The 27,585-nt window shown below is 35.8% G+C and overlaps 1 protein-coding gene and 1 long non-coding RNA gene across 2 annotated transcripts in view; one reads left to right on the forward strand and one right to left on the reverse strand.

Moving 5' to 3' along the window:
* Nucleotides 1-10,901, forward strand: part of LOC145293098 (ionotropic receptor 25a-like) — a 322,383-nt gene extending 311,482 nt beyond the window's left edge. Inside the window, exons 13-14 of the mRNA XM_080139474.1 lie at nt 8,696-8,900; nt 10,627-10,901. Coding sequence (XP_079995600.1) covers nt 8,696-8,900; nt 10,627-10,770 — 349 coding nt within the window. The 3' untranslated portion in view covers nt 10,771-10,901. The remainder of the gene's footprint in view (nt 1-8,695; nt 8,901-10,626) is intronic.
* The window catches only part of LOC145293099 (uncharacterized), a 199,416-nt gene that overhangs the window by 145,039 nt on the left and 26,792 nt on the right, over nt 1-27,585 (reverse strand). The gene's annotated exons all lie outside the window — the stretch shown is intronic.

Consider the following 27,585-nt stretch of genomic DNA (forward strand, 5'->3'; position numbering starts at 1 on the left):
CCTTTTCTTCAATAGACATAGCTGCACAAACTCCACTACGCATTACATTTCCAGCCGCTGTGATTATGATGCTTCCTACTGCTTGTATTGCATCAATTCCGATCAACATGTCGTAGCCAAGAGGTTTTTCTTGCATCATCAGAACGTCAACTTCGGCTGTGTCACCCTTCTCAGTACAGATCATGACTGTCTCTACACCACAACATGCTAAGGATAAGCCATTGATGGTCATAACGCGGACTGGTTGCTTCCATCACATCTGAAAGCGATGTGCACTAACTATAGACCAGGAACACCCCATGTCTATGAGTGCCAAACACTGTACACCGTCAATTTTAACACCAATGACAGGCAATCCTGTGTTTTTTGGTTGGCAGGGGGCAAGGGTGACGATAGTACCTTGCCCCCAACTTCGTTTCCCCGAACATTTGCGAGATATGTGCCCAAGCTTATTGCAGTGATAGCATTGTACTGTTCTCTGCGCTCGTGGATACACACCCCTCATATCACTTCGACTCCGGCACTCCTTAGCAAAATGATTGGCCTCCCCACATTTATAGCACACCGGACACATGCTTATTGCTACCTGGGAGAGAATCCACATTGCCTCCATGTGGTTTAAATGCTGCAGGTCGAATACTAGCTGCTGCTGCAATTGGCTCCTGTTCCTTATAGATGTTTCGAGCTCGGGCCAATAACTCGTCTGTTGTCAATTCATCAATTCATGATGATACCCGCAACAGTTTACTGATCTCCTCAGGAAAGCCTACTAAAAAGGCACAGCTTAATATCTTGTCGTTGACCCCCACCAAACAGTACAGATAACTTTTGTAAATCGGCTAGGTACATGTTAACCGTTTCCTTGGATGAAGTCACCAGCTCGTGAACTGTTGCCATGCAACAAACGCATCCATACGCTGTATACAGGCTCTGCTTGATTTCATCCCAGTCTGGTTCATCCCCAAGTTGGGTTCTTGCACAGTTTACAGATTTTCTCAACCTTCTCAACCCATTCGATGGCAGACGGTCCAGTGGTAGATCCATCAAACTCGGATATCACGCAAAAGTCGAATCTGTCCATATTTTTCTTTTTCTGTTTTTGAGTCACCGCTTATCAAGGGCCGAAATAGCTTATAATTAAATAACTCAAGTGTTATTTATTTTGCACTTCAAATCACCAATTTCTCAGTTAAATTCGACATTGTTGTTAAAACTTCCGACTTTCAAACACAATGATCTTTCCATCTGCCTTCCATATGTCTGAAGAAGCAACACGTCTTCTCTCAACTCGCCTCCTGCTCGCTTCACGTTCGCTTTTATAGAGCAGTATCATATGCATAAACATTCACAGTCACGTAATTATTCACTATAAAACAAACTGTCTTGCCATGGTTGTTTTTCCTTTCTTTCTCTTTCATTTCATTCCACGATCAACCCTTTGAATCATGCACATGTGCTAGTCAAGTAAGTCACGTGTTTACCTACATAGACTAAAAGAAAACATAGGAAACACATTCTGTTGATATCAGTTGGTGCATGTGTGATGCCATCGCTGAAAAAGACTCTCTAACTGTTAATGTCCAGATTTGTGTAGGTCTTTTTGTCATCAGTTGATGTCAGCTCATCCCGATCTGCTCTGAATCACAACCTGTGTTCTACTAAATCAAACTGCAAGATGTTTTCTGTAACGTGCATCCAGGAGATAAGCGCCCGCGTGTTTGCGTGTTGTGTGGGTACGTGGGAGAGACGGATGAGGGGAAAAGACTTACCTCGAGACCAGCTCAGCGTTACCGACCAAAAATAGAAAAGAAAGACCAAGATGGCGGCCGCCGTCTTTTGTAAAGTATGATGTCTCGCAAAGTCACACGAATTCTCGCAATATGCAAATTTAACCGGCCTAGAACAACGATAAAAGCGGGTGAGGAGAAAGACGTGGGGAGAGCGACAATTGAGTTGGCCGGGGAATCGTGTGGCTGTTGCTTCTCGTGCCGTGTGAGGATATTTTACCGTTGTTGGATTCCGTGCAGAACCGGTGTATAACGGTTATTGAATTGCTGCAACATTTATAACATCTTTTCCTGAACTTGCCGTGTTAAAGAGAGAGTCGGGCGCCATCTTGAATTTTTCCTTACACATATTTGTTACATTTTCAACCATCACAAACTCAAGACTGTCTGTAAACCATCCCTAACAATCGCTGTCACAAAACATATCACCACTTCTAAACTAACTTTAAACATATTGACCTTTATTGTTCTAATCACTGACACACCTTGATTAACAATCCTATTTCAGATCCCTTTGTGTATGTTGGTGAATAACTTCCTATGCCTTTCTTTTGCTGATAAACATATTTTCTCTTTCTTTGTTATATTTTTACCTCTTTTTTTAATTCCTAACACTTTGGACAGAGAGAGGAGGCGTCGATAGTATCATATGTGTATACCCCGAACAATAACCTTGTGTGTTGATACAAACGTCTACGTGAATTTATCATCAACAATTCTAACTGCTGATAAGCGTGGCTCAAATCCAACTTGCTGAATTTTTCACCACCCATGTGACAAATATACTTTCACTACAAGCAATAGGGTAGTTAACTCATGAAGCTGCTGTATGGATGGTTTGTTTATTGTCCACACACATTTGGATCTGCCTTTTAACAGCAAGCACTTCCATTCTTTTATAAATACCGTGGTTTTCCAGTTGATCCAACTCTCTTTCTGTTCCTTTCCTCAAAGCATAATGCACAGGCCTGACTAGACAAAATTTTGCGCTGACTTTCTTATGAATGGGTATATTATTTCAGCTAAACTTCTTAACACAGCATTGTATCGCCTAGATAACTAATAAGAATATAACTTTTTTCTTACCGTCTCAATATCATTGGCGATGAAAAAACTTTACGCTTCTAACACTTTTTTATCGTTACATTTCGCCAAGTGCCTATTGAGATGTTCTCTTCGTCTTTCTAAAAGTTTTTTAAAAAAAAAGTCTTTCAGTCGTTTGCACAGAAATCCCGCTCACTGAACTCCTTGTCGTTCGTCTTTTTATACACTTTCTATTTTGCCACATTTGCATATCTCAAATGATCTCTTCTGTGGCCATCATGCATATTTTAATGCTCTATCCGTCTTCATGTTTCTTTTTCGCTTACCTGTTGGTAAGTATGCTTTTCATATCTCTGGACTTCTTTTCTTTTTCACTCTTTTACATCCATCAATGTCATTTCTGCAGGTTTTCCTTTTGTTTCTTTTTTTTAACGCTTCTATATTAATCGTCCAAACTCATCCATTCAGTGTATTTTTCATAATATCTGGCTCATTGTTTAGATATTTCTTCCTTTCATTGTCCCCTGCGTCGTCACCATTTAATATGTGCCACAATCAGAACACCAACTAAATACGGTTAACGTTTTTATGCTTTTACTAGCAGTTCAGCCCAGATTTTCTCGGGCCCTATGTACTGTTCATAACTTTATCTGCATATATATATGTGTGTGTGTGTGTGTGTGTGTGTGTGTGTGTGTGTGTGTGTGTGTGTGTGTGTGTGTATCAAAAAGTTTAACTCATGTCCGGGTAACCTACATCTCTGAAACTTCTTCATGCATCATGTTTCGCCATTGAATAGAATATCATTTTCTTAGTCTCGATAAGATTTCACTTGTTAAACAGAACATTCATCCACAGTTTAGCTTCAACTTTTTCATCTTATCTCTAGTTAATAGTGTTGGTAGTTGGTACCACTCCATTTCGTGATCAGTAGTGGCAGTAATTGCTGCCATTGAATTCCACTAGAAATGTTGTTCTGGGGCCTCGCGATCTCACAGTATACAAGTCATCAGCTTTACTGAACATTTCTTTAGATCTTGGATCCAACCCAGCTTTTTTGAAATTTTGTAGACTGATGACTAACATGATGTTTCAGCATCCATTTCTATGACAACCTTTTTTGTTTACCAACAGCTCTATCATTACATGTAGGATTCGTATGTTGTAAATATTGTACAAATTCATTTTTTCTAGCCTGACCCCTTTTCCATCCAGATTTAACCTTTCCATGCTGAATCCCTTTTCATCTGTCTGGTTTCCATTCACTACATTCATTGTATTGTTCCTTCAAGTTGTATTCGAGAATACAGTCTGTTGATATCTGCACTTTCTGTAAGTGTGCCCTACCCACTATGTTTGAGGTACTATCACATCTGTAACATTTCAAGAGTAATTTGTGTATGAGATTGTCATAATTTTTTATCAATTTGCATTATCTGCATTAATTTGGAATATTTCCGAGACGGTTGATTTGATTATAAATTATGTTTTGGAATCTTTTGAGATGAGGCTTCATAATCTGTGTATTAATCTTTTGCAGACTGTTATCCTCATCTTCATAGTTTTTGCTGTTGTTTCACCGTGTTTCGACCAACTCATCCTCTGATATTCTTCTGGTGGTTAACCGTTTCAGCATAGGAATGCTGAGTCCTGTAACTGTATCCCCAGTAATTACTGCCTTCCATTGTTGTTGTTGTCTCACCGCATTTTGGCCAACTCATCCTCTGGCCTTCTTCAGGTGATTAACTGCTGAGTCCTGTAACTGTATCCCCAGTAATTACTGCCTTCCATTGTTGTTGTTGTCTCACCGCATTTTGGCCAACTAATCCTCTGGCCTTCTTCAGGTGATTAACTGCTGAGTCCTGTAACTGTATCCCCAGTAATCACTGCCTTCCATTGTTGTTGTTGTCTCACCGCATTTTGGCCAACTCATCCTCTGGCCTTCTTCAGGTGATTAACTGCTGAGTCCTGTAACTGTATCCCCAGTAATTACTGCCTTCCATTGTTGTTGTTGTCTCACCGCATTTTGGCCAACTCATCCTCTGGCCTACTTCAGGTGATTAACTGCTGAGTCCTGTAACTGTATCCCCAGTAATTACTGCCTTCCATTGTTGTTGTTGTCTCACCGCATTTTGGCCAACTCATCCTCTGGCCTTCTTCAGGTGATTAACTGCCGAGTCCTGTAACTGTATCCCCAGTAATTGCTGCCTTCCATTGTTGTTGTTGTCTCACCGCATTTTGGCCAACTCATCCTCTGGCCTTCTTCAGGTGATTAACTGCTGAGTCCTGTAACTGTATCCCCAGTAATTACTGCCTTCCATTGTTGTTGTTGTCTCACCGCATTTTGGCCAACTCATCCTCTGGCCTTCTTCAGGTGATTAACTGCTGAGTCCTGTAACTGTATCCCCAGTAATTACTGCCTTCCATTGTTGTTGTTGTCTCACCGCATTTTGGCCAACTCATCCTCTGGCCTTCTTCAGGTGATTAACTGCCGAGTCCTGTAACTGTATCCCCAGTAATTACTGCCTTCCATTGTTGTTGTTGTCTCACCGCATTTTGGCCAACTCATCCTCTGGCCTTCTTCAGGTGATTAACTGCTGAGTCCTGTAACTGTATCCCCAGTAATTACTGCCTTCCATTGTTGTTGTTGTCTCACCGCATTTTGGCCAACTCATCCTCTGGCCTTCTTCAGGTGATTAACTGCTGAGTCCTGTAACTGTATCCCCAGTAATTACTGCCTTCCATTGTTGTTGTTGTCTCACCGCATTTTGGCCAACTCATCCTCTGGCCTTCTTCAGGTGATTAACTGCCGAGTCCTGTAACTGTATCCCCAGTAATTACTGCCTTCCATTGTTGTTGTTGTCTCACCGCATTTTGGCCAACTCATCCTCTGGCCTTCTTCAGGTGATTAACTGCCGAGTCCTGTAACTGTATCCCCAGTAATTACTGCCTTCCATTGTTGTTGTTGTCTCACCGCATTTTGGCCAACTCATCCTCTGGCCTTCTTCAGGTGATTAACTGCTGAGTCCTGTAACTGTATCCCCAGTAATTACTGCCTTCCATTGTTGTTGTTGTCTCACCGCATTTTGGCCAACTCATCCTCTGGCCTTCTTCATGTGATTAACTGCCGAGTCCTGTAACTGTATCCCCAGTAATTACTGCCTTCCATTGTTGTTGTTGTCTCACCGCATTTTGGCCAACTCATCCTCTGGCCTTCTTCAGGTGATTAACTGCTGAGTCCTGTAACTGTATCCCCAGTAATTACTGCCTTCCATTGTTGTTGTTGTCTCACCGCATTTTGGCCAACTCATCCTCTGGCCTTCTTCAGGTGATTAACTGCTGAGTCCTGTAACTGTATCCCCAGTAATTACTGCCTTCCATTGTTGTTGTTGTCTCACCGCATTTTGGCCAACTCATCTTCTGGCCTTCTTCAGGTGATTAACTGCCGAGTCCTGTAACTGTATCCCCAGTAATTACTGCCTTCCATTGTTGTTGTTGTCTCACCGCATTTTGGCCAACTCATCCTCTGGCCTTCTTCAGGTGATTAACTGCTGAGTCCTGTAACTGTATCCCCAGTAATTACTGCCTTCCATTGTTGTTGTTGTCTCACCGCATTTTGGCCAACTAATCCTCTGGCCTTCTTCAGGTGATTAACTGCTGAGTCCTGTAACTGTATCCCCAGTAATTACTGCCTTCCATTGTTGTTGTTGTCTCACCGCATTTTGGCCAACTCATCCTCTGGCCTTCTTCAGGTGATTAACTGCTGAGTCCTGTAACTGTATCCCCAGTAATTACTGCCTTCCATTGTTGTTGTTGTCTCACCGCATTTTGGCCAACTCATCCTCTGGCCTTCTTCAGGTGATTAACTGCTGAGTCCTGTAACTGTATCCCCAGTAATTACTGCCTTCCATTGTTGTTGTTGTCTCACCGCATTTTGGCCAACTCATCCTCTGGCCTTCTTCAGGTGATTAACTGCTGAGTCCTGTAACTGTATCCCCAGTAATTACTGCCTTCCATTGTTGTTGTTGTCTCACCGCATTTTGGCCAACTCATCCTCTGGCCTTCTTCAGGTGATTAACTGCTGAGTCCTGTAACTGTATCCCCAGTAACTACTGCCTTTCATTGTTGTTGTTGTCTCACCGCATTTTGGCCAACTCATCCTCTGGCCTTCTTCAGGTGATTAACTGCTGAGTCCTGTAACTGTATCCCCAGTAATTACTGCCTTCCATTGTTGTTGTTATCTCACCGCATTTTGGCCAACTAATCCTCTGGCCTGCTTTGGATAAGATTGAAACTGTTATCTACAGACAATGCTCACCTGGTCCTGGATATGACCTAAAACTATATCCAATGGTGAGGCCCCATCTTGCGGGCCTTGGGGAGTGTGGAGCCACCTTTTAATTGCCATTGCTCCCAGGTCCACTCTGACCTGGAGTGGTAGTACCTGTTAGGGTCCCAACTATGGGTTAAATAGTATCCGACTTAAAAAAACAAATATACTCTATTAAAAATCGTTCCTCAAAATAACTAGATTCGGCATTAAATAACCTGAAAAAGGTTGATATGCCGTAAAACAAAAACAACCAAACAACAATGCTCACCTGTAACCGTAGATACTCAATGCCTTTATCCAATGTGCCATGGCCTCCGAACCACTAAAACTAACAACCACTATGGAAGGCAGTAATTACTGGAGATACAATTACAAGACTCAGCATTTCTATTCGATCGTGGTTAACCATCTGAAGAAGGCTGTAGGACGAGTGGACCAAAACGTGATGAAACAACAATTATGAAGATGATCATAGCAGTTCACAAAAAATTAATACATAGATTCAATTGATACTGCTACTAAATTAATAGCTGGCTTCATAGTTAGATCCCTTTTGCTTAGAGGCGTTCCTGGATATTCACGTTCTTATTTCCAGAGATTAAGGGGTCCCTGCATATTCATCAACCTTACAGTGTTTTGTCTTTCGTGTTTAAGAAAAATATTTCGTAAATTACATCAGGTGCTTGTTTAACATGTCTCTGCATCAGCTTATCTAATTCATTGAACGTTTTCCTTTTCAGCTAAACTTCATAACACAGCATCGTATCCCCTAGATAACCAATAAGAAAATAACCTTTTCTTATCATCTTGGCGATGAAAAAACTTTACGCGTCTAATGTAATTATTCTAACACTTTTCTCCATCGTTCCATTTCGCCAAGTGCCTATTGAGGTGTTCTTTCTAAAAGTTTAAAAAAAAAGAAAAGTTTTTCAGTCGTTTGCACAGAAATCCCGTTCACTGAACTCCTTGTCGTTCGTCTTTTTATACACTTTCTATTTTGCCACATTTGCATATCTCAAATGATCTCTTCTGTGGCCGTCATGCATATTTTAATGCTCTATCCGTCTTCATGTTTCTTTTTCGCTTACCTGTTGGTAAGTATGCTTTTCATATCTCTGGACTTCTTTTCTTTTTCACTCTTTTACATCCATCAATGTCATTTCTGCAGTTTTTCCTTTTGTTTCTTTTTTTTTTAACGCTTCTGTATTAATCCTCCAAACTCATCCATTCAGTGTATTTTTCATAATATTCGGCTCATTGTTTAAATATTTCTTCCTTTCATTGTCGCCATTTAATACGTGTCAGAATATGAATCAGAACACCAATTAAACACGGTTAACGTTTTTATGCTTTTACTTATAACAAACAGCAAAAACAAAAGCGCCTCATAAGCAAAATAAAAACTTGTATACAAGGTCGAAAATTTCGGCTTAAACTTTTTTCTCTAAGGGCAACAACTCAAGTCGCCAATATATATTAAAGATACTATTTGTTTTAAATGAAGATTTATTTTCTTGGATTTTTATTTCAGTATTTTGGAGTTACAACAAAAGACTATGCTCGACAAGTACAAGAATGAATGGTGGAAAGAAAGAAATTGTCAGTCAAATGAAAATGCTAACAAGGGTTTAGATATTAAAAGACTTGCAGGAACATTTATTGTCATCGGAATTGGTCTCGGTTTTGGACTACTCTTTCTTATAATAGAACTTGTATGGAATACGTATTATTTCAAGGTAACTAAATCTTTGCTAAAAGTACATTCCTATTTAATCATTGCATGAACTATATTTATAAATTGTTAACAACCAAACTTTAAATTGTTTTTAGCAATAACCAAGTCAAGATGAATCATTTATTAGCTATGTCAAAATATTAAATATATTATCATAATTGTTTGTCCAACAAATAAATTAGACATATATGTGTGTATGTGTATATATGCATATTTGTATCTGCATATATATACATGCATCTGCATATATGTGCATATAAATAGGTATATATACACATATATGCATACACACACATACACATATATATGGTAAAACTGGTAATTAGTAAAAACTTGAAGAGAGTGCTCAATACTATTGCAGAGCAAATATGTGTTTTATCTGTTTGGCTACATATGTTTCAGATGTTGGACCATGTTTGCGATCCAACAGCCTCGTCAGGCCACGCAGAAGTGGTTGTTAGTTATTGGAAAAAAGTGTTTTTAAGAAAAAAAAAAAAGGAAGAAAGAAAAGGGGAGAGGCGGATGTTGACACTATTTCAGTTTTGAAGGTTAAAGATACATTCGATTGTATTGTGTGTGTGGGGGTAGCAGATTCAGGTATGCGTAGGTGGAGATATATGGATATAGGGAGGTGGAGGGGGAGAGGGAGAGAGGATGATAAAGAGAAAAGTGAGGGGGTAAGGAGAGGAGGCGGGGAGTTTCAATATTTTTGTTTTAAATTTTAACTGGCTTTTGGTTTTTCAGCAAGGTATATTAAATAGATGGGAGAGGGAGAGAGAGAGAGAGAGAGAGAGAGAGAGAGAGAGAGAGAGAGGGAGAACGAGAGGAAAAGAGAGAGAGAGAGAGCGAGAGGGAAAAAGAGGGAGAGAGAGAGGGAAAGGGTTAGTGTAGATGTCATTTTTTTTTTTTTGACAAGTACGGGGGTCGTTTAAATGTTCGTAATCGTTACACGTCGGCTTGTTCCTTGCCGTTTATAATGTTTTTTTTATTACATAGGTTAACGCACGCGCACATTCGCATATATACATATACATACACATATACACTTCTATATCTACATACAGACACATACGTACACACACATATATATAAACACAGTCTTACAATAAAGACGAAATATATGAATAAATTGAAAAAAACGTGTGTATATACACATGTATATATACATACACAAACGCATATATATGTATCTCTTTTTTAATTTATCATGTTTTATTTTAATATTTCGAGCAGTCCTCCGCTTTTTCCCAAAAAATGTTCTCATTTCACTACATTTTTTACAAAGAGCGGGGGACTGCTCGAAATATCAAAATACAATATGATACATTAAAAGCAATATCGTTTTTATGCTCCTTCCACCTCCTCTAGTCCTGAATCTATCTATCTGTCTATCTACGCTCTATATATATAATCAGGAAAATATTGTAATCGTCCTATCACTAATATATATATATATATATATATATATATATATATATATATATATTTGAATCAAATATAATTTGAACATTTTAAAAATAATATTTAGTTTTTATAATGAGACTAAAAATTTTTTAAAACATACTTATAACAAAAACCGTATATGTAATACAATTTTGTATCGAGTGTAAGCCTATATTGGTAAAGATCAAAATATGGCATATAAACAAATACATTATTGTCTACAAAACAACTACAAATTTTGTATTTTGATATTTTATCGATAATATTTCTATTGTTATTTTCAGAAAAAGAAAACAAGCAATGGGGGACTTCCAGAAACAAATGTATCTACTGTGTTTGGAAAAGCGAATTCCAACTTCAGTAATCATCGAAATGGTTCAGATTCGTTCTATTCAAACCCTGCTTTCACTGAACCAAAGTATGAATGATTTTGAGAGAGATAGGATATTTATTGAATAATGTAAATGCAATCCAAAATACAAGATGAAAGAAAAAAAAACATGCACCTAAAATATTTTGAACACTTTAAATAAAATATTGAAAAGACAAAATATTTCATAAATTTATATTCGTTATGATAGCACTAGTTACTTATAAAAATATTAAGATTCATTTAAGAAAATAAACCTTACAAGAAATATGTACATTAAGTAAAAAAATATTATATATATACATATATATATATATATATATATATATATATATATATATATATATATATATATATATATATACACTAGCAGTTCAGCCCAGCTTTGCTTGGGCCCTATGTACTTTTCATAACTTCATGTGCATATGTATATATTAAAAAAATTGATTCATGTCCAAGTAACCTACATTTAAAATTTCAAGTGTTTAGACCCAAAATTGGCGAAGGAGTTTGGTAGAGCCTGCAAAAGTCAACTCTTTACAATTTGATCACTTGGCAGCCAAACTTTCGCCCCAAAACTGAGTAAAAAGCCTGCTGCATGTCTGAATACCCTTTATATAAAATTTTAAATGCTTAGACTCAAAATTGGCTGAATAGTTTGCTAGAGACCGCAAAGGTCAAATCTTTGGAATTTTGACCCCTTGGCAGCCAAAATTTTGGCCAAAAACCAATTAAAAGCTTTCCTTATGTCTGAATACACTTTATTAAAAGTTCAAATGTTTAGACCAAAAATTGGCTAAGTAATTTGGTAGGTCAAATTTTTAAAAACTTTGATCCCAATTTTGACCCCTTAACATTTATTGTTTTGGCGGAGGAGTTTGGTAGAGTTTTCAAAGGTTAAATCGTTGAACTTTGACCCCTTGACAGCCAAATTTCTGGCTGAAAACCAATTAAAAAGATTTTCCCAAATCTCAATACCCCTTATGTCAAATCTCGAGTCTGTAGGCTGAAAGTTGACAGAGTAGTTTCACTTATATATATTCCTATAAATATTTTTTTTGTGTATTGATATTTATATTAAAACCCCTTTTTTCTATTTATTTAAAAAGAAAATACAATTTTCTTATATATGGGTAGTGGAATTGCATTCACTAGCAAAAGATCTAGCTAATTTGCATATTCTTTTCAACATTTATTTTAATTAATTCCTTATTAGTTTTTTCGGTTTTCTTATGGGTTGATTATCTTTAGCTAACTATTACGTTGAATTATATTCATGCAGATATTCTACATAATTTATACTTGCATAATATTTGCATAAAAAGTGTATAGTAACATAAAACGCTTTCCATATATTTTTATGTATGCGTATATATTGTTGTTTAAAAAATTTCGTCTACCAAACCCCTCCGCCTGCTTTTGGTGTACAGACGTGATTCTTCATATATAAGGTATTTGAACCCATGCAAAACTTTATATTTGGGTTTTTGCCTGGGAAAATCGGTACAAAAGTGTAAAAAAAAAATTTTTAATTAAATTTGCCAGGTGAAAGTCGAAAGTCAGCATTACGAATATGCATGCATAACATAGTAGCTATTGGTTTATGTTTTAATTTTTAGCTTTGCAGCAAATATGTCTTAATAGCTCAGTCATTAACGGCAGAGGACAAAATAAATCGAAAGCTAAACGTTTTGGTTTTGATTCTTGGTGGTGGCGCACAAGTCATTTTTCTTTTTCAACTTTCTAAATCATTACTATATATTGGGTCCAATGTAATAATAAATACGAAATCTGCATTAATGAAAATATCATATTGAAGCATATTTTACGACCGGGCAATACCGGGCGCCCTGCTAGTATATATATATATATATATATATTCATTTACTGAGTAAATGGTAAATAGTAAAAAAAAAACTGAAAAGTACTCAATACTACTGTAGAGCAAAATATGTTTTATTACCATTTTTTGATCTGCTTAGTTACATATGTTACAGAATAAGAAACAATGAAATGGAGTTTCATTTTATATTAATAAACAACTTTATTTGTCATCTTCGTTAGTAACGTTAATAGAAGTGAGAAAAAGGTTAGTAGATGGAACTCTTCTTGTGTAAAGATAGATTTAATATATTGCCGGCTTTTAGAGGAGAGAATAGTTCGGTTTACACGTGTTTATAGCTAGTTGTCAGGAAGAAGAAGGCTGGCTAAAGGAGAAAGAAAGGGAAAGGTATTCAGTGTGTTTATGTGTTGCAGTGTGTGTGTGTGTGTGTGTGTGTGTGTGTGTGTGTGTGTGTGTGTGTGTGTGTGTGTTGAAGTACCGATGAGAGCAATTATGTAACATGATAAACAATGTTCGTTTGGGTACCACACGTGGAAATAAATGGGAGTAAATAGGTCGCCAGGTTATGATTTGGCCCCAGGCTAAGTCTGCTGCCAGCTAATGCCAGTGAGAAAGACGAAAGAGGTTTGTGATTTCGCCTTTTATGTACCCCGTCACGTGATTGGACAAACCAGGGAGAAAATGGATTTCAAATCTCGAACCGCAAGAATTAGCTCCTGCCTGTGAGTGTAATGAGTTTCAGTTGCTACAATGTTTCCACTACCAGAATTGAATTAACGATCCGAAACTTCAAACTTAAAAATGGTAATAAAAACATATATACTTTAAAGATGCCACGTTAATAGGGAGAGACACACAAGTATTTACTCAGTTTTAGAAAGTTTGTATTTAATTGGTAACCACTTGCATATGATTGTTTCAGCTCCCGGTGTTGGCAAATAAGAATATAACTGCTCATAAAAGTATATTTTGCACAACTTGGGCTTCATCAGTGCATAGAAAAAGTGGGCTTTATCTGCGTTATTAGATTAAACACACTTGCATTGTGATGCAGTAATTACTCGAATTCTGTAATGGGTGGTAGTCAGTTCGTTTCCATCTATTGCACATAGTTTTCTTTTACTAATAAAAGAAAAAATTCCAAAAAGGAGTAAATACGTATGTTTTTATTCCTATTAACATGATATCTTTAAAGAAAATATTTATAGCTCTATCGCACTATTAAGCTATCTAAATGAGAATTTTATACTATTTATTTATATGATAAGAGAAAAATCCGGGTTGTCCTCGATGGTCATACATCGAAACAATATGATATAAATGCGGGAATTCCCCAGGGTTCTATCCTTGGACCTCTACTGTTCCTGATATTCATAAATGACCTCCCCGACAAAATTGCCTCTGAGATGGGTATATATGTTGATGACACCACACTCTATAACATGCACAACAGGAAAACAAATGAACACATATCTTAAGAAATGGCAGAAACACTAGAGGATAACCTCCAATCTGTAGTGGAACGGGGACAAAAATGGATGGTCACGTTCAATGCCGCCAAGACTAAACTAGTTTCATTCAATAATTACGAGAAACCTTCTCTACCACCTATAGCAATGGCCAACGACTCTTTATCTGAGAGTACATCTTTCAAACTCCTTGGCGAACGTTTACAGGAAACATGAGTTGAAACAATTACATTGAAGGCATCGCCAGGGCCGCTGCAAGGAAGGTGGGCTCTCTCTACCGTGCTAGAAAACTACTAACACCCGAAAGTATCTTGTACCTCTATAAGGCCACCAGTCGTCCATGTATGCAGTATTGCTGTCATATTTGGGCTGGTGCATCTGCTACTAGTCTTTCGCTCCTTGACAAGGTTCAAAAGAGAGTTGCAAATCTGATAGGCCCTGAACTGGCATCTAAGCTTCAGCCTCTGTCCCATCGATGAAACGTTGCATCCCTCTGCCTGTTCTACAAGTATTTTAATGGTGAATGCTCTGACGAACTGCAATCACTTGTGCCCCCACGACGTGAACACCCTTGACAAACCCGACAGGCTGCTAAATCCCACCCACACACTGTAGAGATCCCTAGATGTAAAAGATCTTTTTACTCCAATAGTTTCTTCCCCAGAACCGCTAGATTTTGGAATTCCATTCCAGGTCCCTGCTTCCCCAACTGTACTGACGCACAGAAGTTCAATTGCAACGTGAACCGACATCTTGCTACCAAAATCTCTACATACTACCCCAGTAGTTGTTGCCCTTGATAGTAGCCCTATACACCAAAATGGCAATGTGCCTTGTTCGGGATGAAAATGTAATAAAAAAATTTTTTTTAAATGTAATCACTGCCCTTCGTAGTTAAATTATATATATATATAAACACACACACACACACACACACACACACACACACACACACACATATTAGTGTTGTGACGATTAATCAGAATCAGGAATAAAAAAATCGAAACTTTTTGGAGTATCGTAATCTGGATTGGAAAATAATGTACCTATTTTCCGATGCCAAAAACGATTCCTTTAATAATTTCTATTTTATTTGATTTTGTTTAAAGCAAAATCTTCGACAGCTGGTAGTAGTAATATAATAATAAATATTCATCAATTTTAAAGTACCAGTAAAGTTAAAATCTATAGATCACCCCCCCTCCGACCTCGTAAGTATGATTTTACACCTGAGAAAATATATGCACACGTAACATGTGTTTTTCGGTAAGCGGGGAAAAAAATAACAACTCTATGGTTAAATATGCAGAGATTTATAAAGAATCAGAATTGGTAATTGTATCGGAATCAGGAAAAATATTAGAATCGTCCCATTACTATTATATATATATTACCGTAAAAACACATGTTCAATATGCAGATATTTTCTCACATGTAAGAATACACTTGTGGAGAATAATCTATAGATATCAAATTTATTGATAGTTTAAAATTAATAAATATTTATTATTTCATTATTACTACCAGTGGAAGATTTTGTTTTAAACAAAATGAAATAAAAAGATAATGAAAGGAATCGTTTTCAGTATCGAAAAACAGGTACAATTTTTTTCTAATTCCGATTCCAATACTACAAAAAGGTCCGATTTTTCTGATTATCGATTCTAATTCCGATTAATCGTTCCAATACTAATAAATATAAAGAAAGAGATCGCTATCTATCCAACCCTGTATGATAGCCACTACCTATGTTGTCATAAAAAAAACGCAGTTCAACATCTTGGTCAACACACTTGAGTTCCAATCGGAAAATATTAGCATTTCCTTTTTTTCCGATTTCATTCTATGTATTGCTTCCAACTTTTTTCCAGATTTTTGTTTCACTTGTAATCTTGTAAAAGTTAGAAAAAAAAAAAAAAAAAATATATATATATATATATATATATATATATATATATACCCACACACACACACATCTTTATATATACATATATACACACACATATCTTTATATATATATATACACACACACACGCATATATATATATGTATATACACACACACATATAATTATATATAGAGAGCAGCGAAACACATGTATTGTACTTTTAAAACAGTACTCTACATACATATGTGCGCTGCTCTACAGCTCATCAGCGTAGCTTGACTGTGTTAGGGCCCGAACCTCACACTCTAGGTTTTACAGTCTCATGCATATACTATTACACTATGGACCCCTGCTGATATTATTAGCTATTTTTATCGCTTTTAAAGTTATTTTGTTGTTGTTGTTGTTGTTGTGGTTGATATTTTGGTGATAATGAAATATTCAGTATTAGTGTCTCCTACCTAGGAGATCCAGAAATTCGTTTTCTCTACGTCCTAAAAATAGGGATGATATTTCTTCCATAGCCCTTGAGCCCCTAGAGGGGCATAAGCCATCTACAAATTTTGTAGATGTTTTTGTAGCAAGGAGTTCTTTTTACAGGGTGAGGGTGCTGGCCCCATGCCCAATCTTCCCAGAAGGTACATACAGCGCCTAGCTTTCTGGCGACTCAACATTGCTTAACTTTGATGATCCGGCGAGAACCGATGTGTCAACATAATTGTGCCGTATATGATGATATTTCTTAGGAAAAACTAATTCCTTGATCTCCATTGTCGGGAACGCTTATACCGAATATTTCATTATCACTGAAAAATCAACATCAATATATATATATATATATATATATATATATATATATATATATATATATATATAAATGAGATTTAGTTTGCTTGAAGCATTGCGTGATATAGGTATATTAGAAGAAATTTAGAAGGCTCTCACAATACAGGGAATGGAATGTAGGCGGTGTTCAGGATGAATGACGAAAACAAATGACAATTTATATATATATATATATACGAGGGGCGTGCAATAAGTAATGCCCCTGACCCACCTCCAATTGTCTGATCTAGCTGAAATTTTGCATGTTCAATGATTTATATCTCTAGCGGTTATGTGGCAAATTACAGCTCTTGTGGTTTCTGTTTTATAGGTGTTTGAACTGAGTCAGGTGTGAAATGGAGCCTGTTGAATGTTGAGCAGTGATCCGGTTTTTGTATGTGAAAGGACGCACACCACAGGAGACTTTTGATAAAATGAAAGAAACTTATGGTGATAATGCCCCATCATATGACCTTGTAAAATGCTGGCATCGTGAATTCAAACATGGCCGGAAGTCTGTGGAAACAGCTCCCAGACCTGCCCCCCCTTCTGCCATTGATGAGGCATCTGTCCGTCAAGTTGAGGCTGCCATTTTGGAAGATCGGCGCATTACTATTCGCCAAATAGCCCAAGATGTCAAGATTAGTACAAGGTCTGTGGAAACTATCATTCATGACCATTTGCATTTGAAGCGAGAATGTGTTGAGTGCTCATGGATGAATTTGTAGATGTGCAAAGAAGATGAGTCAAAGTTTTTCAAAAGACTGATTACACAGTATGAAAGCTGGGTCCATCACTATGATCCAGAGACCAAAGCCCAATCAATGCAATGAAAGCAATTGGACTCACCACCTCCAAAAAGACAAGGGTGCAGCCCTCCGCTGGCAAGATCATGCTCACAGTCTTGTGGGACCAGATCGGAGTAGTGATGACAGATTTCCTGGCAAAGGGTACCACAATTACAGGGGCCTATTATGCTTCACTTTTGATGAAATTAAGGGAAGCTATCAAAATCAAGAGGCGGAGCAAGATCAGCAAAGGTACTCTCCTTCTGTAGGACAACGCTCCGGTCCACAACTAGCATGTCGCCAGATCAGAAGCACGAGTGTGTGGTTATGAAATCCTTCCCCATTCTCCCTACTCTACTGACCTTGCATCCTCTGACTTTCACTTCTTTCCAGCCAGATGATGCAGCGTTGATTTCTGAAGTAACGTCGTAGTTGGAGGACCAACCTGGGGTGTTCTAAAAAAACGGTCTCCAGAGCTGCATCAAACGATGGGAGAAATGCATAACTTTGGGTGGTTCCTATGTAGAGTATGTCTTACTTAGAGCGTCCAACTTTGGCACAATGGTCTATTGTAAATGACAATGTTTCATGATATATTTCGGGTAACACCTTTGTCAAATGCTGGATGTTACAGGACTATTCAAAACATGCTAGATGGAAGGAAGCTTGCTCATACATACATGATGTGCTCTCTTGTAAGCAGGCGTGATCTCTGACCCAGTTGAAACTGCAATGCTCGGTGATCGTCTTCTCTAGGAGTGCTTAACAGGATTCTCAATGTCGCAGGCTTTGTGTCGATTTCTGCTTCCCATGTAAGCCAAAAAGAAAACAAATTTAGGGGGTTCTAGTCTACTAAAAGTTAATTTACGAAAATTACTGGTGTTTTACATATGTACAACTGTTCAGTTTGATTACACCAGTAAAACAGTCCAAAATCTTATTCTTCATTCTCCATGATGGCAGCCGTGTTGGAGAGAGGGGGAGTGGCGTTTCTTGGGAGCGTAGGTTTCTCTCGAGATTCGGCTTTGGTCTGATAATTTCAGCTCAGGCATTTACTTATATTGGAAGGTGATGGGGTGAGGTAAGCTGTTCCCCAGATAAATCAGAACTCAACACATCCCTCAGGGAATTCCCGAATCCTTTGTGTGTGTGCACCTCTGCAAGGCTTGTGAATCTGGAATCAGAATTTAAATTTATTCACACGCTCAAAAGGTTAACACTTTGACCCCTCGCACTCAGAAAGCCAGACATCCTGAGCATGGGCTCGTCAGGCCAAACCAATGTATGATTTCATTCTACGTTAATCTGACATCTCTTGTCACTTTTCTAAATAATAAAATATGTCTGTTTTACAAAAACACAATAAATCCATCCCTTTTGATAGGTTACACGCAACTGTTCAGGATCCAATTAACGCTTAACAGACAATCTCAGCATAATTACCCAGCCTTACTCAGTGTTTTAGGGTGTATTAATCTCCCCAATCGGGAGCAATATCCCTCCCCTAAGCGGTCACGCCATAGAAAGGCCAATCCTGCTCCCACAAACCAAGCCACGTGACTCAAAAATTATGTGTTGAGCAGGCGCAGTGTCTATTCACGCTCTACAAAGATCGGCTTGATAACATATCTTTGATTGAAACAATTTTTGTTCAGAAAGCAAAATGAGCAAATTCATGGACTGCCCCTACAATGGGTTGTTTAAAGTGTTAACGAGTTGTGTAGAAAAGTATTCACACTTATTGATACAGCTTATTACATTAATTCTTGCAAAATAAACAACAGAATCAATTAACAACAGCACGCAGGTTTTTATTGTCAGAGTTTTCTATCTCTTCAGTAGACTGTCGACCAGTACTGAAGTGAATTCTTATGCACCAAACACCAACCAGATAATTTTCCACCCTATATATATATATATATATATATATATATATATATATATATATATATATATATATATATATTCATAATAATGTTGACATACCGGTTCTTGCCAGATCATCAAAATTAAGTAATGATTGAGGCTTGCCAGTAACAGATGGATGACCATTTGGAAAGACTAAGCGCTGTATGTATTGTGCCAAGACAAAATTTCCAGGTTGGTATTTGGAAGCGCATTAATTCACTATGAGAAATGATCCTCCCAGTCTTTGTTAAGACAAGCATCTAGGAGATGGACAAAACTCTAGTGTAAAACCCAAAGTCTACAATCTGCTCTGTCTTGTGGCAGCAATTGCACTGACAAAGATTAGCAGTTGTACCAAAAAGTGTGGTTGGTTAGGGTTAGGGTTAGGGTTAGGGTTAATCATCCGTGTGGATTTCGGAGAAACTTAGTTGTTGTAGTAGAGCTCATATGTCGAAATCAATGAGAGGAGCCAGCATATGTGTGTGTGTGTATGTGATAAAAAACGAAACATATATATATATATATATATATATATATTATATATATATTATATACATATATATATACGTATATATATTATATATATATTATATACATATATAAATATTATATATATATAATATATATATATATAATATATTATATATATATATATTTATTATATGAGTGTAGGGTAAGTGAGAACTCTTTATACCATGGCATTTCAAAGCCTAAATCTTTTCGTCAGAAGAGGAGAGAAGATGCTAAGTAACATAATAAGGATGTGACGTCTAGCGATAGTTACATTAGGAGTAAAATAATTGTGCAATGAGAGATAAAATATTGAGGCTGCTTGCGGGTGGGAGAACAAAATTATCTATGTGATATAGTAGGAGTATAGCTTTTCTTATATAATAAAGGTAGGTGTACAGCATATCTGTCATGGTGGGTTTAATGTATGTGTACAATATGCGTGTTTAAACTTTCGGGGAGAATATAGGATAAGTTAATTGAAAGAAGATGCGTATTTAATCATGTATTAATGAGTTATAGCTATAGAAGGGGTTTACTTGAAATAGGGGATTTATACTATGTCGGTATATTTTAGAAGTTGTATATGAAATTATAACAGTACTTTAATAAAATATAAATTATTAGGAATAATAGTAAGATAATAAATGAATAAATGTGAGGATATAAATTGTAAGGGATATAATATAAAAGCATTTTTATTGAATAAGATAGAGGATAAACAGTTGATAGAATAAGGAGATGAAAAATACAAAGGATTATGAGATGAATAGATATAAAAATAAAAGAATTTTATATATATATATATATATATATATATATAAATAAAGAGGGAGAGAGAGAGTAATAATAAATAATAACGGCGTTATTTATTTGATTTATAATAAATTTAAATATTTTAAATATAGCTTTACTTAAAGGTTTAATAATGCATATCTTAGAACCTACAATAAACCTATATATATATATATATATATATATATATATATATATATATATATATATATATATATATATATGCAAAACACATTTCACTGTGTGAGAGGAATATTGAAATGGCTTCCCTAAACCAACTTCCATCATCAAATATCTTATGAGAGCATACGCGTCATAAACTTTGAAACTCATAATAATAACACACTTTCACACACATATATCTCCTCCCAATACACACATTTCACTGACCTACCTACCATCTTACGTTCTTTCAAATAAACCCAACCTGACCCCAAACCAACTCATATTAGTCGGGGGCCACAGTTGTTGGAAGAAACAGGCCTTCAGAACACATTTTGCTACATGAGATGAACATTAAAATGGCTTCTTCAAACTAACTTCCATCACCAAATATCTGATGAAGGCGCTAAAATCGCTTGAAACGCGTCATAAACATTCAAACTCATAATAATAATTGAAAAAAAAAAATGAAAATATCAGATAATCAACGAACTATATAAAAATAGTGTTGGTAGCTCCACTTCTTTGAATATATATATATATATATATATATATATATATATATATATATATATATATATATATATATATATATATATATATAAGAACAAGTTGGTAATAAAACATGTTTAAAAAACACTTTGAAAAAGAGTTAAAAACATATTTAATTTTAAAAAGGAAGCACAAAATAAGTGAATAGTCCTTAATCCGTGGAGTTTCGAAGAAATACCTTCTTTCTCATCAGAGGGTAGCATTTAGCAAAATGCGGGATCGGGTTTTGTTTACGAAAGTATTTGATGAAACTACAAGTAAGTCATAGACCTTACTTAGTGAAGCAGAGGGAATATGGTGAAGAAAAAAGTTATTTCACATGAATGGATAATCTGGTGAAGGGTAAAATATCCACTAACTGTAAAATCCAAAAATCAAAATCCAAAAAAGTTCGTTAAGTTTCCATTTCCACAAGTAAAATCCAAGGGAATCGCGTAATTGGAAGATGGTCCAAAGTAATCCAAAAAGCAGAAATCCGTGGAATAATTCACAAATGGGAGCAAGGAAAAGGGAATGAGTTTAAATAATATTATTAAAAGGACGATAAGATGTGCGTAGAAAAAAGAATTTAAAACGACTGTCAAGGCTGGAAGAATGAATGAAGAAGAAGAAGAAAAAAAAAATTGAATGGCGATTGAGTTAATTTTAGAATAGAAAAGCCAAAGTCAAAATGACGCAGACAAGATGACGTTGAAAAGGCGCCAAAATTTAAAGCAAAAAAGGGGTCAACTGAAAGTTATTACTTAAGAATTAAATTATCAGCAGGAGTTATTAAAGGAATCAAATGAATTAATGATAAGTGAAGTATATACACATGTACATACATACATACATACATACATACATACATATATATGAATACATACAATTGCACACACACACACACACACACACACACACACACACACACACATATATATATATATATATGCACAGCAAACATACCCACCTGTACACACACATATATATATACATACATATAAGTAAATAGATGAGTAAATAAATAAATAAAGAGTTGAAAAAAAATATTTTAAAGGGAGAGAATGGCCGGTATCTACAAATTTCGGAATAAGGCAAGTAAGTATATAACATAGTAATATATAAGTAAAAATACACGCAGAAAATAAATGTGTAGGTAGATGGATATATTTGATTGATAGGAATATTTAAACACTAAAACGGAGATTGCAAACAAAGAAGAAATAAAGAATTACAATCAAAATTACAAAGTTATAAAATGCTAAGAAAGTATGTAGGAAAAAGAATTACAATCAAAATTACAAAGTTATAAAATGCTAAGAAAGTATGTAGGAAAAACGATAATGTTACAGAAAAATATATATAACTGAAAGGTTAATTTAATAGCTATATAATTTCAAATTTACCATATTTAAATTTGGACTTATGTTTGCAGTAGGAGATCAGTTCGGTTTTGGAGTTTATTATATTATTACTTTGAGGGGAAGTAATTATAGTTATAGCTTCGGTTGTGCAGAGGCGACATGACTTAGAGCCTGGAGTAGAAGACTTAACCTTTTTTTTAGGATAGTCCAATTAATTGAGAAGGGGGTATTGTTAAAATTAAGTTTGTTAATTAAAGTGGTTAGAGAAGTTCCTTGGTTATTATTAGAATTTTGGTTGTTAAAAGAAGTGTGGTTCGATATTCTTTTCTTAATTAATGTTGAAGTAGCGCCGATATATGTATGTACTTTATTAATAGCTCGAGGTCTGAAATTAATATTAATTTGCTGATTTGTACTAGGGAAATAGTTTGACTTTTGTTCATTGTGATGAACAAAAGGCAGGGCAATGATTGTAGGAGGACTGTTTTGGAGGGGATAATGAATGTTGTTAGTATTGGGATGGCTGTTAGGAGAGATATTATTATTATCATTATTATTATTATTATTATTATTATTGCTAGTTGTATGATTGTAAATAGAGGGGCTGCTTGAATGGTTTATTGGACTAGTAACTATGTCAGATGGAGGGTGGGACGAGGGATAACTTGATGACAAAATATTAGTGCCTGTTATGGGAGGATTGCGTGGGAGCTCTGTAATTGTGCATGAATATATAACATCTCTATGGATGCAATCATTATTGAGTGGGCAAAGACGTTTGTTATTACAATTGCAGTTAGTTTTGGGTTTAATTGGGAAAGGGATTTTTGGGACTGATTTAATTTTTTTGTTATTAGATGTTAAGATTCTTTGTGCTAAATTAGGCATAGTTGAATAAGAAATCCTTATTGGGTTTTTATTGAAAATAGAACTATATCTGTGTGGGTATTTGAAAGAGTTTTGTATAATGTTGAAGAATTCCTTAGGTATATTGGTTTTGACATTTACGCTAAATGGAAGATTAAGCCAAATATTTTTCTTTCTGATGCGTCTGGGTGGGTTAGAGGTATTACGATTAGTATGTTGGTTTGGATTCTATATGTAGAGTGGTTCATTGCTATTGATAGCGACAGATCTTGTTATTTGAACTGGTTTCTTGCGAGTCATAATATATAATCTTTCCCTTTTCCGTTACAAAAAATAATAGTCTCTCCCGACTAATTCCGCCCCTCTGATTGGATGAGCTCTAACCATTCCTATATTCCAGAATAACGGTATTAGTATGCGAAACGGACGCTAATGTACCATTCAAACATGGCTTTGCAATGATACCTACTTTTATCCTATGAGTAAATTGCTTGTTCGTTCGCTTCATGAATTTGTTTCAGTAATTATATTTTTTTCAAACATAGTTACGTTTTTTAGGTAATTCATTTATATATACTTTATTGAAACCTGCATAATCTACTGGATTCTCTCGCTGTATATTTTCTTCTCAACTCTAACTCTCTCTCTCTCTCTCTCTCTCTCTCTCTCTCTCTCTCTCTCTCTCTCTCTCGCTCGCTCGGTTTGTATCTCGCTGTATATATTCTTCCCATTTTAAAACTTAAATTATTTTTATACTTAACTATGTTTATTTTCTTTTTTCCACCATTATAATAAAAAAATATATAGAAATACGTAACCTTTCTTTAGTTATTTATTTTTTTAATTTTTTTTTATTGTATATCTTTTCAAATAACTACGTTTATTTAAGTTGATATCATACCTTTCATCAAATTGTTTAGAAATTTACCATTTATTCTTTTATACTTCAATTGACAGACCTGCATGCGTGTTTGAAAGTTAGGGTCTAGTTTTAGTCACAATTACTGATTTTTTTATGCCGATTACCTATGCTACATTTTTAAGGTAAATTTTATAGCAAGGAATTGAATTCAGGGGAGTATTTTACTTAATTTTTTTTCCTAACTGATTCTTGAAATTGTGCACACGTTAAGCTTTTGGGGGGGGATTTGAACATTAGGTCCACCTTCACAATTTTCTTTAGAACGACTACTTTTTCATATATTTAAAGTACTTATAGAGATATAAACACCTGTATTGTGCACTGAATTTACTGGCTGCCAGGTTTGTATGCACATGCGATAAACAAATCTACTTCTCTCCTACTGACACTGACACCTCACAATTTTTTTTGTTTGTTTATTTAGCATTTGCAGGAGAGTATGCTGACACATAATCATGGTTAAATTTGGGGGAATTTTTTCCACATCCCACACCCAATAAAAAGAGGGTTGCCTACTCTGATAGCCATTCTTTAGATGGGGATGTTGGTGGCTTCTATCCCAAAAGCCGTTCTTAACATGGAGAGTTTGGGATGTATATTCCAAACGCCGTTCTTAACATGACAATACTCAAAGAAGTGAAGTGAAAAAAGTCGTAATTTTTTATTTTACACATTAAAAAAAAGGCGACATAAAACTGTAATTTACCTTAATACTATCGGTGGAAATGTTGAAAAGAGGAAAACTTGAACAACAAATGGAAATAGCTAGAACTGCTACCACTGATTTTGATCACTCTAAACGGCCATATACAGTGAGAATCACTAACCTTTAAAACTTCTGTTTTTAGTTTCTAATGGACCGTTTTCTGTACTTTTATTAATACATACTGATTTATGATTTCATTAATTGCTTTTTTAAATTTCAAACAGTACCTACATGTTATCACCCCATGCCATTACTAATTGCCAATGAAAGCCAGATTATTTGATTTCGGCCATATCTGCAATTGATCAGGGACGGCAGTGGCCATCAACAACAACCATAGTTTACTTTTTTGTGAGGGGAGCGGGTAGGCTTCCACCCGGCAACGCCGGTTAACAGGTCTTGCTAGTATATATATATATATATATATATATATATATATATATATATATATATATATATATATATGATGTTTCTAACTTTTGGATTGAAGATTGGTTATTTGCATTATTTGTCGAGCTACTGTTCTCATCCTATGTGTCATTTTCACAACTTTTCGGTCGATGTAACCTCCAACCTTCTTCAAGTGTATCTTGTTGAACTTGGGAATGTTTCTGTTGAACTCGGTAATTTGGACGGAATTTCGAGCGAACTCTTTATTTACTTCACAGGGGTAGCATGCTCTTGTTCCATCAGCCATGACTGGATAGAGGTTCTAAGTAATTCACAATTGTATTTTTCAGTCACTCACACTAAGGAATGAAGCTTCAACCTTCAGGAGAATATCACTTTTTACAAGTGATTTTTCCAAGTACTTTAACCACTGTGCCGCGGGTCCGTAAAAAGTGATATTCCCCTGAAGGTTTAATCCTCAGTGTAGGCAACTGAAAAATACAATTGCAAATTACTTAGGATGGCACTCACCACAAGAAGGTTAAGAGGACAAAAGGTGTTTAAACCGAAAATTCTGTTTTTCATTCATAATCAATAATAATAATAAAATATGATTTATAGTACATGAAAACCGTGCTTAACCTAGAGAAATACAGATCAGATTTATTATCAGGTTACTTTTCTTACACTGAAGCAGGTCTTATGTGGCATATACCTTTTTTAAAACTTGACATTTGTTGCACAGTGTAATTGCTCATAATGTCATAGTTTTGAGTGCAATAACTTCAACTGTTCTGCTTTGAAAAGGTGTATATTTTTATATTGATATATTTCAAATACTCATATTATTTCGCATGTTTAGGGGATTGCATGTTAGCACACTAATAAAATAATTAATTGTTGAACACAAAGCACAGAAGAAAAAAACAAAACAACAAAAGGATGGGCAACAGAAAGTCGAAGGTTAGACTGTGTCCGGATTGAGAAAAAAAGGATTAAAAAGTTCTTTGGATGTGTGTAATGTCAGGCATTCAACGCGCCAACAAGCAAGCAATACAGTTTTTAAATAAATTAAAAATAAAATAAAACTGCTTTAGTATAATGCTTGTTAGCATACCTAATGAAATAATTGATTGTAGAAGATGAAATATGAAATAAATAAATTAAAAAAAAAATTTTTAAACAAAAAAAAAAACAACAGGGTTTATTTGGGCAGCAAAGAGTTGAAGGTTGGACTGTGTTTGGGTTGAGAAAAGAAAGACTAGAAAGTTATTTGGTATGCTTAATGTCAGGCAGCAATCTTTTGTGGAATCCTAAATTGGTCAACAGTTATATTCAGTGAAAATCGTTGATGTTGGAATGTCCAGTGGACATGAGAGGAGAAGGGAAAAAGTCTGTCTTTGTTGTTTGTTGATTTCTCTCTGCTCGCTGATCGAGGTTCCCAAAGGTGCTAAAAAATTCCTTACGGGACAGATGAATCAATGCGCCTTGCCAGCTGATTGGTCAGCATGTGGCCGAATCACTCAACATCAAGATCAGATTTAGTATCAAGATACTTTTCTTACACTGAAACAGGTCTCATCTGGCATATACCTTTTTTAAAACCTGACATTTGTTGCACAGTGTAATCGCTCATAATGTCAGTTTTGAGTGCAATAATTTCAACTGTTCTACTTTGAAAAGGTGTATATTTTATGTGTAACATGAGACAGCAAACCTTATTGAAAAAATGTAATTCGCTGCTTTCTATGATGGACAAACAAACAGGTAGAGAGAGGGGGGCAGTGCAAGTAATTTAATATGACAGGGTTAACTAACTTAGGTAGTTCGGCAATAAATCAACATTTTAAACAGGTAGATGGTAACAGATTTTTACCTTGAGTGCCGTAAGCAAGTAGAAAAATT

Source organism: Euprymna scolopes, chromosome 14 (assembly GCF_053919585.1).
Source record: "Euprymna scolopes isolate OS-2025 chromosome 14, ASM5391958v1, whole genome shotgun sequence".
In the NCBI taxonomy this organism is placed as follows: domain Eukaryota; kingdom Metazoa; phylum Mollusca; class Cephalopoda; order Sepiida; family Sepiolidae; genus Euprymna; species Euprymna scolopes.